The 17,551-nt window shown below is 47.7% G+C and overlaps 2 protein-coding genes across 6 annotated transcripts in view; one reads left to right on the top strand and one right to left on the bottom strand.

Annotated features, from left to right (window-relative positions):
• Nucleotides 1-8,854, bottom strand: part of TMEM120B (transmembrane protein 120B) — a 21,777-nt gene extending 12,923 nt beyond the window's left edge. Inside the window, exons 1-3 of the mRNA XM_027652317.1 lie at nt 8,827-8,854; nt 8,120-8,299; nt 7,414-7,760 (exon numbers count right to left, since the gene is read on the bottom strand). Coding sequence (XP_027508118.1) covers nt 7,414-7,760; nt 8,120-8,299; nt 8,827-8,854 — 555 coding nt within the window. The remainder of the gene's footprint in view (nt 1-7,413; nt 7,761-8,119; nt 8,300-8,826) is intronic.
• MORN3 (MORN repeat containing 3) lies at nt 34-17,551 on the top strand. 5 transcript variants are annotated; one of them, XM_027652358.1, is made up of 7 exons: nt 34-102; nt 1,453-1,560; nt 10,336-10,491; nt 11,174-11,331; nt 12,735-12,894; nt 15,417-15,601; nt 17,387-17,551. In XM_027652358.1, the coding sequence occupies exons 3-7, from the start codon at nt 10,347-10,349 to the stop codon at nt 17,453-17,455; spliced, it is 717 nt and encodes a 238-aa protein (XP_027508159.1). In that variant the 5' UTR covers nt 34-102; nt 1,453-1,560; nt 10,336-10,346; the 3' UTR covers nt 17,456-17,551. The 5 variants fall into 5 exon arrangements, with proteins under 5 accessions (XP_027508159.1, XP_027508160.1, XP_027508161.1 ...); XM_027652359.1 differs by having other exon boundaries at nt 93-191; XM_027652360.1 differs by lacking the exon at nt 34-102 and adding an exon at nt 215-307.

Genomic DNA, 17,551 nt, shown 5'->3' with positions numbered 1-17,551 from the left:
ACGTCATCGCGCGCGGTCACGGGCGCGGCCCCGCGGCGGCGCGCGCCACCCGCCGCCCCGCCCCCACCCCCGCGCACCCGCCCCAGGGGAGGGAACCGGCAGGTGAGGGGTCGGCCCCGCCGGGAGAGGGGTCCCGTCTGGACAGGGGGCTCCTCAGGGGGAGCCTTCCCTCAGGCCCGTGCTTCCCTCAGGTGAGGGCATCCCTCAGGTGAGGGCTCCCCTCAGCTGAGTGACCTCTCAAGGGAGGGATCCCCTCAAGGAGGGACTCCTTAGGTGAGGGTCCCCCTCAGGCCCGTGCTCCCCTCAGGTGAGGGCTCCCCTCAATCGCTGCCACCTGTCCGCCCCCCGGTCACCTCCTGGGGACCCTGCGCCTCTCCCAGGTCCTCTCATGTTGTGGTAGCGCCTGAAGTGCTCCACGAAGCATCTTCCTTCCCCTTTCTTCCCCTTAGGGGTGGTTTGTCACACATGGGGCTGAGAATGGAGACAAACCCCTTCCTGCACAGGGACAGCCCTCTCTGAGGGACCTGCTGGCTGAGGTGACCGCGCACCTGGGCTGAGGCTGCCCAGCCCTGCAGCTGCCTGGGGCCGGGACCCGGGTCCTTAATAGCAGAGAAAAGGGCAAGAATATTCCTGATCTCTTTATTATTACAATAATAACCCCCTTAGGGGCTGGGCTGGCCAACTGGGAGCAGGGCTGTGCCCAGAGGCCACCATGCCCTGCTCCAGGGAGCTGCTGGTGAGTGGAATGTGGAGCCCCCCAGGGCAGGGGGTGAGGCCTGGGAGATGTGAAGGCTGTAAATGTCGGCACTGTGCTTCTTGTCCTGTGGATTTGTTGTGAAAGGGTGGAAATAGGCAAAGAGGAAGAAAAAGGGAAGGGGAAGGAAGCAATTAAATAAAAATTGTACTAGGGGGAGGGTTGAAGCCAAAGTAAAAATGCAAGTGCAAAGCTGTCTTTTCATGGGGAGTTTATGTGGGATCCTGTTTCCTTGGATTTGGCATAAACAACCAAAAACGTTGGGTGTAGAGACACTCCTCTGTATTCCTACTGTCCCTGGTCCTTCTCTAGGTCTATATTCACACTCTTTGCTTGTTTTATGTCCTTTTTGCATGTTCTTTTTATACATGTGTGGGTAGGCACCTGAAATGCAGCCCACGACCCGTTCCCTGGTTTCTGGAGAAACCTGCTCAGAGCTTGCAGTGGTTGGGGATTTCTGCTGGTTTGGGAACCACCAAACCCGGGGATGTTCCACTGTCCCTGCTGCTCCTCTGCTGAGGCCGTGATCATCCAGGGATCAAACACGTGTGTTGTGGCAGCCCATGATAATCCTGAAGTAGAATAAACAACTCATCAACACAATAAAAATGTCACAGGAGTTTGCTATGCCTGCATCAAATTTTCCCCAGATTCTAGCATTTGTCCACAACCCTGTGAAACAAGACTTTATGTTACAGGAAGCCTGGATTTTGGATTACACAGTTTGGAAGGAAAAGGATCACATCTTGGATCACAGCTTTGATTCTGCACTGGATATGTGACAAAACTTTCCAGTTCACCTTAAGGTTAGAGTACTCCCTATCAGCAAAATTATTTCTCCTTCCCTCATGAAAATATTCTCTCCTCCTTTGCAGTTACTCTGTCAGCTCAGTTTATCACAGAGTCACCCCAAAGATGTAGCTGCATCTTACTCCTGGCTGTTGAGGGGGAATTGGGGTGCTGACACCCTCATGAAGAGCTGGGAGAATCCAGACTGGACCTTATTTTCTTTAAGTAAAAACATTTAAGTAGAAACACTTCAACTGCTTGTGTCAGTCCTAACATTCGGGGAAAGTTACTTCTAGAATACATCATAAATTGTAAATAACCCTTAAAACTCTGCCTTTCACTGCTGAGCTATAAGCCTCAAAAGGATTGAAGAAAACTCTTAATATCAGCCATGAATATTTGCCCTGGGTGTAATTCTGCAGCCTGATGACATTTCTTTAGGGCTGTGGCAGGTGCTGTGTATACAAAGGCAGGAAATGTTGAGCATTTCTCACTCAGAGCTGTGCTGGCCCTGGAGCTCTACAGGAACACCAAGGGATCACCAGACCTTTATTCCAAACTTTCCTGCCTCTCCCCTACACCTCTGGTCAAGGAACAATTCTTATACATGTTGTGGCTGTGTATAATTATAACCTCAAAAGATTTCCTTCAATTTTTTAACTAAGACATGCTAGTTAATATTCATTCAAGAGATGGTATTTTCTTTAACACAGAAAACATGAAAGAATTTCACTAAACACCAGCAATGAGAGTGTAGCACAGTTGGCCTTACAGCTGGTTCTACATTATTTAATGCTGCACCATTATGAAAGATTTCAGAATTACCTGTAATCTCTCTCTACTTCCTGGGAGATTGTAGCTGTTTGTTTAATCTCATTATTTCAATCACATCTTTGTGAGTAAAACCAAAGCAAGATAAGATAACAATGAGGGTTTTTTTAACTGGATCTAGATAATTTGTTTATTATAGTGTATATAATTTTACTTGGTAAGAATGGAAACTACAGATTGTAATTAAAATGCAGACCTAAGTCAGATCTTCCCAATCCCAAGGCTGGGGACAGGGGGGAGGGATGCTGGAAGGGCAGCAGGAGCTGTGTCTGATCAGGCTGTGCTGGACAATATCCCTCTCTGCCTACAGGAGCAACTCCTGCAGAAAAGCCATTTTAAAAAGTTCAGTCTTTGGGCATTACATTTCCTATCTGAATTAAATATTTATTTTTGGGAAAAAATAGTTAAAATTCTCCACTTATGGAAAGACAGAAATAACAGAGTCTGAGGTTTCATTTTCTATCTGACTAAAATGCACCCCTAAATATCTGCACCTATTGCACTCAGTGGGCAATCAAAGACCTTATTTGACTATGATAGAAGTGCAGCTGGATTAAGGATTTAGAGAGAGAATTTTAAGGGCCCAGAGGAGCCCTGGCAGCTCCCCACCCCTCAGCCCTGGATGAGGAGCAGGGCTCTGTGCAGGCAGTGCTTGGGGTTCCCATACCTCACCTGTCGTTCAGTTGTGGCAACTCATGAGGAATGGTGCCTTTCCTCTGAATTTGAATATTTTATGATCGTTTTTTTAGGTATCTTGACATTTTTTAGTGGCTGTTTTCTGCTGCCAGAGATCATGTAAGGCCATTGCACAGCAGATCTACAGACACGAAATCTCTGCTTTGCCTTTACCTTAATTAATCCCCGACTCATCAACTGTTCACTGCCAGAGAACGTATCAAAGAAATTGAGTTAATAAATCAAGTTAAGGATCACAGTGAAACTGTGACTGTTTGTTCTTTTGGTGTTAGATTTGGTTGAGTACAAGTAGTTATATAGGTACAGTCACATGTGAGCCTCCTTCCCCTCACCTTCCTCCACCCTGAACACAAATTCCATTCATTCTTTTCTCTTAAGATAACTGAGGCTGTTTCCTTTGATGCTTTTCCCCTGCCCTAGAAATACAATTCTTTCCAGCAGAGCAAATGGGAAAGGACAAAATATAAGTGCAGATGAGTCCCTATTCTACCATCAGGTGTCAATAAACCATGATAAATAAAATACTTGGCTCATGTTTCAGCTGAAAATTGATACTGCTGATTCATCTTGTATTCATCTGGAGTTATTTCTCAGTTAAGGAACAAATTAAGGACTTCAAGGGAAGCAGTAGCTCAAGGATGGCCAAATTTATCTGCCTCCAACAGTACTGAGAGTCCTGCAAACTGCTCCACAGTTGCAAAGTAAATAATTATCAGCTTTGGGTGACTTCACTAATTAACATCATAACTCTACCTTTGAACCTCTATCTTATTGCAGGTAGTTAAGTAGAGACCATTAGCTGTAAATCTGCAGCAACAGAAACTCATGGGGAGAGGGTATCTGGTGTCAGCTCCAAGGACTTCAGCCTTTCACTTTACATGACTATCTACATGCTCCAACATTCCAGATAACCCAGGGCTCTTACATTGGGTTGTTTTGATGTAAAACCAACACAGTTTTTATCTTGAGAGAGCTTCTCCCAGCAAAAGGGAGGGAAGAGTTGTAAAGAAACAGCTTTCCCACAAGGCTGCCTCTTAAGCCAGAGTCAACCAGTGAAGTTTGCACCTCAAACCTTTCACTTCAGTCCCTCCTAAATCCTGCTGATAACAATTCTTAAAAGCAGAGTGGTGGGGAAGCTCCTTCAGCACTGCACCCACTCCCTGCTCATCCGGCTACACCCGACACAAGCTTGGTTGGAGTCCAAGACCCTCCCACCTCTTCCTCTGGCTTTTCTATTGAATGTAGCAGCAATAAAACACACATCTGAGCATCCTACTTCCACAGTATGTTGTTGTCACATTCTTCACCTTTAAAGAATTCCAACATATGTTTCTCTACATGCTTTTTCTTTATTTATTCTACGAAGTTCCCAGAATAAATTTAAATTATTGATTCTGACAGTTTTCAGTTGGTTTGGGCATTTCACTTGGGTGATTCCCCAAGCTTTGTGAGAGCGAACTCAGCTCAGAGCAGCTGTCTCCTTTCAGTGCAAGAATGATTGGTTTCAGATGTAGAATACTGAGGGCCTTTAGTTTTATTGTTCTGGGTTTTTTTAATCTTACTCTTTAGAATGAAAAAAATGAAGGTGTCACAGGGTCTTGCTCCAGAAAGGTGTCTTTCCAGGCATGTTTCCACACACATCTTTCCATCCATCCTTGGTTTGCTCTTCATTGTTTCCATCCTGGAAAGAAGTGGAGAGCTGAAAGTCCATTGCAACGAACTGTGTTGGCAGAATAATAGGCTGAGTTAGAGCATAATTCACATGGATGGATTTAACAGCTTCCTTTCAGTCTTAATAAATGTAAGGTTTAATCAACTGCCAGACAGCTGGAGCAACAACGGTGCCTGCAGTAACAGAACTGAAGCCCTGTCACACCCTGGTGAAGGAGGCTTTGCTGGTGCTCTTGGTGTCAGTGACCAAAGTCTGTGAGAGTGAAACTAGAAAAAAACCAATGCACACACACAAAAAAAAAACCCCAGCCAAGAAGGGCCAAATTTTGCTGGAAAAGCCAAAACAAGGAGAATTGGATGAAGGAAAACCCAAATTATCCTCCTAGCACTTTATAACTTGGATTTTGACCCTATTTATCGTAGTGGCTGCAATGTTGTGCCTTGAAACGACTGCTCTTGGGAGAGGAAGAGGTTTGGTTAGGGCATTTCTGGAGCAGTTTGGATTTATATCTCACTCTCTAACTGAATTATATATTCTAGATATCTGGCACCCCTCATGAAAACTATGCCCACTTCCTACTTACTAGCAGGGTTCCTGCTCTCATAATGGAATGACATTTTCTAAGTCAAATGTTCAGTGAGTCAAAAGAATGTTCTGACTTCAAATATCACCACCTTCTCTTCAAGCTGGTCTAATTTTGCCTTTTTTTTATGAGAAGAATACCCTTACATTTCCCCATTCTGTACCCTTGTAATACAAAAAGGTACAGAATGGTATTAACAAGTGACAAAATAATTAAGTGTGATTCAGATATTCCTACCTGGACTAAGAAAATGGGAATCACACACAGCCTCTTCCCAGATAAATGTCTCTGTGAAGCCTCCTTGGTGGGAGCAGGAGGGTCTGTGATAACCCACTCTGGGACCATGGAACTAAAATAACACAGAGAGACCTGGAGCAGAAGGATTTAAAACAAGTGACCCAGAAACTGAGGCGTCACCAACTATTTCCCTCCATATATCCAGATATAGAGGTTTTCTCAGAGGCAATTTTTGATCTCCATTTGTGCATTTTGATTTGTTGCTAAAATATTTTAACTTTTTTAAAGCCTTTATTGGTTTCAAATGTGTATTGAGTTTCAAATATTTATGTCACTTCTGGTTAGTAAAAGCTGTGGTTAAGTGAGGCGCAGTTTGGACTTGCAGTTCAAAAACCTTAGGCAGCCTGTGCTGTTTAAAAATAAACAAGTGAAATTGTCTGAATTAGCTAATTATCTTAATTGACAATTTCTCAGTTAAGTGCAGTGAAATATAGGGGCTGAAATATGAAAAATAATTAATACTTTTCCAAGAAGGGCTATTTTTGGTTGTAATTCAAGGCTATAGCTTTTGGGCTGCAATAAGCAATTTTTCTTCTCCCTCATGGGTTTTTCTCATTTCCTCCCCAAATCCCTGTTCCCCACTCCAGCCCTTACAACTGGCCACAGTCAAACACAGGAATGATTGTCTTCAGTAATTCCTGGGCTCTGCCCCAGACCAGAATGTGTTAACGTGAATGAGTGGCAATAAGTCCTTCCTGAATATCTTCATCTCATTTTTAAAACCAGGAAACATTTTTTCATGTATAAACATTTCCTTACTTGGTCAACTTCCATAGTTTTCTTTCTGGTTCTCCTGCTTTAAGAAGTCTGTAAGTTCCACCTCTCCTACATCCCTGGATGGCAGCTGCCATCTTTCCAGTTCATCTAATCCAGCACCAGAAATTCCATGTTTTTCTTTTCCCATGGTACAGATCTCCCTCCATCGTTTCCACACCAGCTCCTTTGCTGGCTGTGGAGCATCTCTTCCCTTCAGCCACTTCATTTTCCTTGTCCACTTGATTTCCCAGGCAGTGGCATTGTCTCCTCTGGCTCCATGGCCCTCACGTGTGCCATGGGAAATGGAATATTTGCCTTCAGTCACACTCACATTTGGGATAAGTCCACCCCTCTGTCCTGTCTGAGCATGGACACAACATTTAAGCCACATTCAACGCTACATTCAGTGAATATGGCAAACAAACACCCATCAGGGAAGACCAGGCTGTGTCCCACCTCCACAGAGGTGACTGCTTTGTTTGCATCACAAGATTTCCCACCTACCTCAACATTTTAACCATCCAGCCTGCAGAGCTGTGCACGAAAAATGTGGCAAAAGGATGAGAATCAAATGCATTTGGCTCACGGGAGTCATAGGAGGCCTTTGGTTTTATGCTAGAAATGTGCACAGTTAATTACCCATTAGGGAAGATTATTACAGACACCCACAAGGCCATAATGGCAATTCCTGCTCACTGTGGCTGTGGAAGAAATGTAATGGATGAGGGAATTAGTGTCAGGTTTATTCAGATTTCTCCTTCAAGACCTCTGATGTGCATTTTCAGGGGGTTTCTCCTTTCCTCTGACATTTTCAAGGCTGATTTATTTGTTACCCATCAGTGCTGTAATCAGTGCTCTCATTTCCAGCCTTCTGCTGCTGGGCGCGTGAAAAACCAACCAGAGGTGAAACACTCGTTGCTTCTCAGCACTTTATATTCTGCTGGAAAATCCTGAACTCAAGACACGTGTCTCCAGAGCGCGGGGTGTGCTCCGGCTCCATCCGTGGGGAGCACAGTGTGACCGCTCGTGTCCCACCGCCCTCCCCGTCCTCCCGGAGCGGCTCCGCTCGCTCCCGGCCCTGTTCCCACTGCCCTTGGCGCGGGAGTTTGGCACGTTGCTATGACGACCCCGCCGCTGCAACAGCCCGGAGGGCACCAGCACAGGTCGGTGCCCGCGGTTTGGCCCTCGGGGCGGGGGCGGCAGGACGGCGTGGGCCGAACGCGAGGGTGCTTTGCGAACGGCGCACAGGGGCTGTCCCCGCGGTCCGGCTCCCACCGCTGCCGCGGAGCCCGGCTCTCGCTGGGCAGGAGCAGCGACAGGCGCCCCGGGCACTCCGCTCGCAGGCACCGCCGCGGGGGCGAGCAGGGGCTGGGGTGGCTCCGCTGCGCCGGAGGGAGCTGGCAAAGGGACCCCGGTGCAGGGCAGCGCCGTGGGGCCGGGGCACTGCGAGGGCTGAGCTCAGTCGCGACATTCTCGGGGCCGGGTGACAGGCAGGGCGCACGAGGGGACACGGTGCGGTGGCAGACAGGGTGCTGCCAGGGACAGTCAGCAACCCCTTCTCTGCAGCAAGGTGTGTTTCCCTCTTGCTCTTCGTTAAGATGTAAGGCAGAAAAAAAAAAAAAAAAAAAGAAAGAAAGAAAGGTGTATTTGTAACTCAATCGCACTGCTCTGAAGTTCTGCAAAGAGCCAAGGGGGAAAATGAGCTTCCTGGAGGGCCATGGAAACTAAAGCTGCGTTTTACCAGAGACCAGACAAAACTCCCAGAGCAGCGTCTGGAGGAGGACGCGGGGGTCTGTAAGAGCCTCGGCCCCGAGCGCAGAGGCGGAGGCAGAACCTCTGGCCCTCAGCACCGAGAGCTGCAGCCGGAGCGGCTCTGCAGCCCCTGCCTCTCGCTGCCTCCCCGCGCCCTTGTAGTAGGTGGCTAAAACATCCAGGGCGGCGAATACCGACTGCGTTATCACTTACGCAAACCTGGCATCGCTGACGTAAATTTGGAAGGGGATTCAGTAAATAGAGGCGGGTCCCGACAGACCGCATTACCCCGGGTGCTCTGCGCGGGCTGTGCCTCGGAGAGCCTGGCGAGCAGATGGAGGGGTGCTGGGACTGCCCCCGCAGCTGGGAATCCTCCCTGGAGTCTGTAAATCCTAAGCTTTGAGTTGAAGAAGTGGTCGGATGCGGTGGTGGGAGAGTGATGCTCCCATCTGGCAGGGGTAGTGAAAAAATTTCTCTTCAGAGACGATGTCGGGGTGGGTGCAAGTAGCTGTAACTTGGCTCTTCTCTTCCAGCCAGAGGACAGAGTTTGCAGGCAACGTGTGACTCTGTGTCCTGCAAACTCTCAGCCCTTGTCAAATACTGCCAAGAAACCCCCTCTCCAGGGGCTGCAGCACCCAAAGGCGAGGAAGGAACCCAGCAGTTGGGGTGTCTTCTGTGTTTGTATTGCTGAAATACCATCCTCTGCAGCGGGCTGTGACTCCATCGCACCGCGTGACAAATCCTGTCCTCAGTGTCCTCAAACCAAGACACTCTTCAGCCCCTCTCCTCCCATGGCAGCCTGGTTGGAACCTTTACCCCTGCCAGGTCTGAGCTCACCGTGCAGTGCCCCGGCAGGTTCCCCAGCCCTGCCGGCACTCCCCACAGCCCCCCGGTAAGGAGCCACGTGGGATGGGCACTGCGCAACTCAGCCGCATTTTGGGTAGGAAGGCTCATCCTGGACACATAAAGTACTTTCTTCAGCAATGATATCCCCCCAAATAGCTGTCGAATGACCATTTCCCACAGCTGTGTGGAGAACTGAGGATGAACACTAATGTATTTTCTTAGTTATAATTTCTATTTTTTTATTCCCTAGCAAGGACCTGAAGTACCTTCCTTTCCCCTCTCCTCCCGGGTTCCACACTTTTCCCCAAGCCGGGCTCTCCGGCACCCCCAGCACAGCAGGAACCAGAGCTCTGCTCTGCCGAGAAGGGAGAGATGCAGCGAAATCACTCCATATGGCTCAGTCCAGTGGATCAGGACAGAAGGGGGAGCCCAGGAGACAAACTCGGAGAGCATCCCAACCCTCCGGGCTCCAGCCGAGCTCTGGGTGTTGACGGCATTCATAGAAACTTGCTTTTGTTTCTACAGCCACCTTTTGGCGTTTGTTTATGGTTTATAGGAGACCACTCTCACCTCCGAGTCTGTGCCAGAATTCCCATCGCATTGAACAGTGCTTGGAAATCACCACCGTGCTGCACTCCACCATTCTCCTCTCTGTATTGATGGGCCAATACATCTTCTCCCTCCTCTTCCCCCATGCTGATCCTTTCCCTCCCACACCTGAATCACCTCCCTCTGTACCCATCATCCCCTGCCTGCTGTTCATGCTTTAACCCCATGTCCCCTCAGAAGTCCCCTCCTTGGCAGCTGGATCAGCTGGCAAGTGCTTGGCCTGCCCTGGGCAAGTCTGCAGCCTCCTGGGAGATAGAAACATTGTGGTTTCAACCCCTTTTAACAGACACCTGCAGGATGTTATTTGTAGCAGTAAAGGAGCAGGAGCTGCATTACTGCTGCGGGTATGAAGTGTCCCAGCTCCAGGTGGGCCTCAGGAACACTGGACAACTCCCTGACCCATTCCATTGGTTGTATGGAGAAGGAGATGCCCTTCCCTGCACTCCCCAAGACCTCTGGCAGGTGCAGAGACCACTGCCCACCACAAACCTAACCTACTGAGGTTTATTTAACATTTCCTAACAGGCCAGGCAGTGCTACAAGCCCATTTTCACATAGTGCTGGTTTGTACTTCAGTATTTTTAGCTCCCTCCTGTTTGTTATATCTCTGTTTTACCCCTCCACAGCCAGGCATCAGTTACTGACTCAGTTGCATCTTAAGGCACAGCTCACAAATACTGTTCTGCCTGTACCTGCCTTAGTAATTTCTCTCTAATTTATTTCTGATTATCATTTGTTTTTTTTCTCCAGACACCACCAAAATGCCCATTGTAAAGTACCCCAGGGCTAGAGAGCCCCTCTATTATGAATGGGACAGGAAAGCCCAGAAATGTGGGTTAAGACACACAGTTTATGCTGTAAATGGGGATCAGTATACTGGAGAATGGCTGGACAACTTGAAACATGGTAAGATACATAATTTTGAGGGAAGGTACCAATTTAAATGTCCTTAGAAAGGTTCCTAAGGGCAGGGAGCAGTCAGTGGTTCTATATGCTCCTGGAAGAGCATTCATTCTTGCATGACCATATATATATATGTGTCTTTGATATATGTAATGTAAAAATGCACTCAGAGACATTTCTAATAGGTAGCTTGAAGAGCTTTTGCATGCACTCAGGGGCAATTACCCAAAATATCTCTGTTATGGATGTTTAAAAATCCTCTCCAAACAGAGCAAACTGCAGTGAGCTCCATGCACTGGGATGTTTCCTGGCTGCACAGTCCCTGCAGCTCTCTCAGCTCTCGACTTGCCTTCAGGAATCTTAATTTATCCTCAAGCTGTGGCGGGTGCTGCAGGAGACAGAGCAGGGGAAGGAGACCCTGACCGAGCCCTGAGCAGCCGGAGCAGGACAGACTTGTTTACAAGCAGAAAAATGAGGTTTGGAAAGATTTAAGTGCATTCAGCAAAGGCCACACAGGAAGTCCCTGATCAAGATTAACGATGGTTCTGACTCGGGAAGCTAAACTGAATCCCAGCCCTGAGCCTGACCTGGTGCAGGGAGAGCTGCCCCACCTCAGATGGAACAGGAAGGCAGCCCTGGACACCCTTCTCCTAAACTCTGCAGCATTCCTATTTTTGTTAAACAGGTAAAGGCACCCAGATATGGAAGAGCACCGGAGCTATTTACAGCGGTGACTGGAAGTTTGGGAAGCAGGATGGTTATGGCTCATACAGCGTTCCTGACCCTGTCACCAAGGAATACAAGAGGGTGTACACAGGCTGGTGGAAAAACGGCCAGAGAACTGTAAGTGAGATTTCCTGCACATGCCAGCAGTGAGGCAGCATGACCTGCAAAACACAGGGAAGGGTTGGGTGCACATGTGCAAAAAGATCACTTAAAATACTAATTTTCCCAATAGTGAGGCTGAATTGAATGGCCAAGAGTAAAAATCCATGATTTTTATGGGAGTGCCATTTCCCTGCTGCAGAGGGACTCATCCCACTCACACACTGGTTACCAGGCTACAGCCCCAACCAGCTGCTGCAGAGCAGTGGTTGCTGCTCAGACTCACCTGCAGCTTGGCCAAGCAGGATGAGAGGCTTTGTATCTCATCTCTTAATCCTCCCCAACCCATCCCTTTCATTCCTCTTATCCTTGAAGGAATTGGAGGAACCTGTATTATAAATGCCGCAGGAAAATGTACCTTCTTCTGGGACTTTTACAGCATATTAGACAAATAACATGAGTTCTTTTGGAAATTAAGCCTGTCATGTAAATCACTGTTTTTTCTAAAAGGAAGACAATGAGAAAGTCATCTGGTAGAAATGACTGCAATCTCGTGTGCAAAATCCTTGTAGGAACGGTTTTGGATCTGCCAATGGAAACCTTGTGTTCGCTTTTGTGTCTGCTCTTAAATTAAACTAATCACCACCAACGCCTGTAATTGGTGTGTGGCTCCAGCCTCTCGGAGGGAGCTTCCCCTCCTGTTCTTTCTGGTTATATTTTGGATAATTGAGCTTGGGTGAAAGATTTGTAATGATATCCAAGTATCACAAGGGTTGGTTTTTCTTCTACCAAAGTTTCTCCTTTACATACATTCAGTTTAGTAAAATTAATACTCAAAATCAGTTATTTCCAGAACTGATTTTATTATTTGTTCAGAGGTAAATTAACACTTTATTCCTATGGGAAAACTCATTAGTGATATGGAAATATTTCTTACTGGTATAACTCCCTGTTATAGGGGGTACCTCTGGACTTCTCTTAATGGCAAACACACATGTGAGACAAACAAGGGATGGAGTTGCCCAGGCTGGGACACATTGGGCTGCAGGAAGTGTTGTCAGTGTTGAGAGGGATGAAATCCCCATGTTGAGAGACACATCCTTTAATGCTGCCTATCCCCAGGCAGGTTTATATACTCGTAAAACCCGCTTTTAGCTAAATATTAGCAGCAATCATGCCAATAAAAACACACTGAGATATAAACCCAAGAGTTTTTCATGAGAATAAAACCATTTGCCAAAAAAAATCCCATACTACCACCTCTGGTTTCCTTCAGCACGCGAACAGCCACTGAGCTGGGCTGCCACATGTGTAAGAGTAATAAACAAAGGAACAGTGTATCAAAGAGATGTCCCAAAATTGAACACTGACCCCTTTCAACAGCACAGCTCCTCACCAGCCATCTCTGTGCTGCTGCCCAGGGCCAGGGGGTGTTCTTTTACCCCAACGGGGAGCGCTACGAGGGCGAGTGGAGCGACGGAGTGCGGGGCGGCTGGGGCCGGATGTTCTACCTGGATGGATCCAGCTACGAGGGACAGTGGGAGGCGGATCAGCCCAACGGGCAGGGGATGCTGCGGCTCCGTAAGTACCGGGTGCCTGCCTGCCCCCTTCAAGCTATTTGGTGTCGTGCTGCTCTCCAGGTGTCTCTGCCATCCAGGTTTCTGGATGCTCCATGCATTGCAGCAGGGCTGTGGCTGCTCCAGGTCATCCCTCCCCTCCTGGTCTGGGGCTGGAGGCAGTACAGGCTGTGTGAGGGCTGCGTTGCTCAGGCCCACACACATGAAAGCTTATTTTTGCTGTGATTTACATTTAAATGACTGGGATGGTTCGGGTTAGAGATAATATACTGTTGGGTCAGAGAAGAGCAAATCTCTCTTTTCAAGCCAGGCACTTTGCCAGACAGACTTTTTAGCTCTGCATACCAAAGAGGAGTCCAGTTTCCAGCACAGGGAAAAAAAAACAAGAGAATTTTCTTGCTGAGTTCACTCCATCCCCTCTCTTACTTCCGACAGCAGCTCATGTTGAGTGAACACAGGGGTTTCATTAGTACACAATCCTTTTCCATAAATAATACCAAGCACATCACAGATTTGGAATGTTAGGGGCAATCTCATCATAAATACCGAAATCTGAAATTTTTTTCCCCATATTTTCCTTGGAGTTTAACACATTTTTCCCTGAAGCCAAGAATCCCAGTCCTTTGCAATACAAGGCATGACATTCCAAGAACATTTGAAGAAATATTATCTCCATATTAGTGTTCATCTATTCTATTTTTTTGCTTGAAAGTGATCTCAAGACTAGTAATTAGCTAAGCAAAGCAGCTGGGAGGAATGGGCATGACCTTCACTGCACATCACAGGCACTTTGGACCAATGGCCCATCCGGATGAAATGAGCACCTGCTTCCAGGGAGAAACCTTCCACTGATCTGCTGCTCTCCCACCCAAGTCTCTGTTAGTCATAAACTGACAGCCCCTGTGGGCTGAGCCGTGGCTGATGCACCATTTCAGAGCCCCGTTGCCTCCAGCGTTGCCTGCAACCGACTGCGAGCTGGATTCCTTTTGGTTAAAATTAGCCAGAGCAATTATTTCATACCCACAAGCCTAATGCATCCAGCTCAGTGCTGGAGGGGTGCCCACGTGCCGGCAGCTCTGCGATGTGAAAGAAAAGGAGTTCTCCAGTGGAGGTCACGATGAGCTGCAGCTCAAGATTAAATTGCCTGTAGTGGCAGCGTGCCCAGAGAGGGTGAGCTCGGCTGGGAGCACCACGCTGCTCTGCCACCTCTGCCACGGCCATTCCCAAATGGAGCATGTCCACTGGGATCACAGCAGTGAACACACAGCCTCCGGTGCTCTGAGAGGGGATGGGAGCAGCTGGACACCACGGTGCAGCCAGGGCATTCTGTACACCCTCCATCACAGCCAGGGCTGTGATTTTGGTGGTTTCTCAGTTGTTGGTGGCTGGAGTGCAGGAGCTGAGCTGCTCCTACCACTGGGCAGGGTGGGTTGGTGTTGCAGATAAGCACAAAACCAGATCAAAGTTGCAGATAACCACCACCACAGCTCCAGCCTATGAACCAGAGCCTGCCTGAGCAGCCAGGCAGCCACACTCCACAGAAGCATTTTTGGTTTTTCCTCCTTACAGCATTCTGGCAGGCCCCAGCTACCTCTGCAGCACCATGCAGGGTGCCCTGGTATTTCAGCCACTTCTTGTCATGAGGAATGGCAAAGTTCAGCTGAGACTCAAAGGTACTTCCACTAATTATCAGAAATTCCCATGGTTTTGGGCTTAGAAACACTATATGTAGGCAAAGGGGAGAGCAGAGGACTCTCCCAGTGACAGCAGGATGGCCTTGAGGTATCCCAGCATCACTGTGGTTATGATGCTGCTTCTCAACCAGCATCCACGGATGAGGCTGCTCTCCTCTCCTTGCAGCTCTGCTTTCCCTGTTAGTGATGGATGGATGGATTACTGGAGAGTAGCACAGAGCCCAAAAATAACCTCTCTCAACTTGCAGAAAAACGCCAGGAGAAGCAGTACAGCTGGAAAAAGAGTCTGTAACTGCCTGAACTGCTCAGATACTCACAGCAATTCTCAGCCTTAATTCATTGAGGAAAAACTAACTGCAAGTATTCTTTGAAATCAAGATTATTTTGCCTGGACAGCAGTCAGTGCTCTGTTCCTTGCCCAGACAAGCAAACCTCTCTCTTCAAGCCAGAGATCCTGTGTGATTTGTTGCAGTGACAAATCTGAAACTTGTGTCCTGTAATTTTTCACGTTGTGAGGAGTGACTCAGTGACGAGTCCCTTACCCTGAGCTCACTTGCTCAGTGTATCAGCAAAAAATGAGTATCACTGTAAGAACAAAGCAGGTGAACACAGTTCTTGTTCCAGCTGAGCAAGCGTGAGCTCCTTCCACAGCCCTTTCTCCCTCTGCAGCGCAGCAAACAGAGCAAAAGCAAAATGACACACTGTGCTGCAGCCCCCTGGAAATTACTAAGAGAAGCCAAATACATCACCTCCTTCTCTGTCAGTTTGCTCTGTTGATTGTTTTCATTTGTAACCCCTTAAAAAAATGGTCTGTTCATGTATTTAACTGCAGCAAATGGAAATCGGTACGAAGGAGGTTGGAAAGATGGAAAGAAGAATGGCCCAGGGAGATACTTCTACGTGGATAAGGGACAGTTGTTAGAAGGCACCTGGGCAGAAGATATAGCAAAGTGTGGAGTTCTGGTTGACTTTGATAGAGACAAAGCTCCGGCCCCTACTGAGTATCCAATCCCAAAGGTAATTGCTTGGAAATTTCAGTGTTTGCATCCATCAGCACTTGGATCAGCTCTCCAGGTAGCGTTTCACTCCTCCAGTGATTACCCCCGTGGGATTCCGCACTCACAGGGTGTGTGCTCAGTGTCTTTTGGCCAGCAGTGTCCTCAAGGGCCCCATAGGGACAAACAGCTCATCCAGCCTCTGCTGGAGCCTCCTAATCACCTACATCTGAAAAAATGCAGTTCTCATGCACCAGAACTGCTCAGAGACCTGAGGCAGCACAAAGGAAACGGGGACAATAGAGGCAGAGACAATTGTGGGATTTGCGTCAAAACCAAACGATTTCCCCAAGCCCAACTGCTGAAGCTGAGCAGACCCTACAGAACCCCGGGCAGCTGCAGGGCTCACAGCAGCTCTTTCCTCTCTGCCTGGGTACTCCAAGTCAGGAGCTCATCATGTCCAGCAGCCCCAGAGGCAGCAGGGTGTGTGCAGCTTCCCACCTGGTCCCAAGGTGGGCAGATGGTGTCCCAGAGCCAACATCCTCTGCTCCCCTTTCCCATGACTGACACACTGCTGAGGAAGAGTCAGTGCTTGTCTCCATCACAAAGACTTGGGGAGACACTGACACATTGGGCTCTCAACTTGGCAGCCACCAGGTCACTTTGGTAAAAGAGCCAGAGGACAGGAGAGCCTCTCCCCTGCTCTGCCCTTGAAGGAAGACAGGGAATGGGAGCCATAGTGAACAGATGTGGTTCCAAGTGACACAGCTGGCCAAGAGTCTCAGCTTGAACACAAAGGCATCACATTTCCAGGGGATGGTTATTGCAGGAAGGGGTGGGGAAGCTCCTCTTTGCTTGGAGCCAAGCAGAACCACCCTGGATAACCACAGCACACTGCTTTGCTCCAGGAACACTGGGAATAGCACAGCCCCATAAGCAGGTAAATCCACCTACCTTCCCCTGCCCCAGGGACAAGGCTGTTGCAAATGATACCTGGCACGTGCAGCCTTCCAAAGCTCACAGCTCCTACACCTTCACTGCCCCTATTTTTTCAAATCTGGTTTCTGTAGCAAAGGGCCCTTTGAGCAGAAACAGTTTTGACAAGCCAGTTAATCCTGTAAGCACTAGGCACACCCACAGTAGTGCAGAGTAATAAACCCCAAATACCCACCAGGGAAAAACAATCTCTATTTTTCCAAAAGAGTGAAAGGAGCAGCACTTCTGTAGCTAAAAATATTTACCTTATGTGGTTTGTCAAAGGTCACCCAGAACAGCCTCAACAACCCAACAGTCTGGGATGAAGTGCTGGTGGGCAATGCAGGATGTTCAAGTCTGACTGTTTATTTAACTCCCTGAAGACCCAATTCTCTGCTGCTCTAGGTGGAAAAAGAAAGCATCAACTTTCACTGCTGTTATTGTGCTTTTAATCGGTAGAGAGCTGTTTATCTCAGAATATGAAGGAAGTTAACAGATGCTCATAAACTTTTTCATGCACACACTCTTTTAAAAATTATGAGATCCAACAGGCTACAAATCAAAGCCATTCTTGTTTTGTCCAAGAATGTGTTTAGTTAAAGGAGATTCAGCCACTCCACAGAGCTATTTCAAGGAGATGAAGTGATGTTCAACACATTAATAAAATTAGGGAAGTGTAGCAGTGTTTCTAAAACAATAATTGAAAGGCTGCAATATGAACTAAGTCCTGATACATGGGAGACTCTCTGTGAATGCTTGAGTAATCGAGATCCATAAAACCTTAAGCTTCTTCAATTACACTGCATAACTGATTTGTATTTTTTTTATTTAGATTGAACTAGATGATCCAGCTGGTGTTTTAGCAGAGGCCCAGGCACTGCTTGATGACAGCAATAATTAATAACTGGAAGCTGAAAAAAAAGAAAAGATGTAAGATAAGAACAGTCCTGAGTTACGTATTCATTTGAGTGTCAAATCCACACTGTGGTGTATCATG

This window comes from Corapipo altera, unplaced genomic scaffold (genome assembly GCF_003945725.1).
Source record: "Corapipo altera isolate COAL_440 unplaced genomic scaffold, ASM394572v1 67, whole genome shotgun sequence".
In the NCBI taxonomy this organism is placed as follows: domain Eukaryota; kingdom Metazoa; phylum Chordata; class Aves; order Passeriformes; family Pipridae; genus Corapipo; species Corapipo altera.
Note: the sequence above shows the minus strand (reverse complement) of the source record. Positions and strands in the feature narration are given on the sequence as shown.

Bases quoted from the DNA above. Each gene is read 5' to 3' on its own strand.
- MORN3 (XM_027652358.1), top strand. From the start codon at position 10,347: ATGCCCATTGTAAAGTACCCCAGGGCTAGAGAGCCCCTCTATTATGAA. The intron at 10,492-11,173 runs GTAAGATACATA...TTTGTTAAACAG, and splicing joins GCTGGACAACTTGAAACATG to GTAAAGGCACCCAGATATGG. The intron at 15,602-17,386 runs GTAATTGCTTGG...TTTTTTATTTAG, and splicing joins CTGAGTATCCAATCCCAAAG to ATTGAACTAGATGATCCAGC.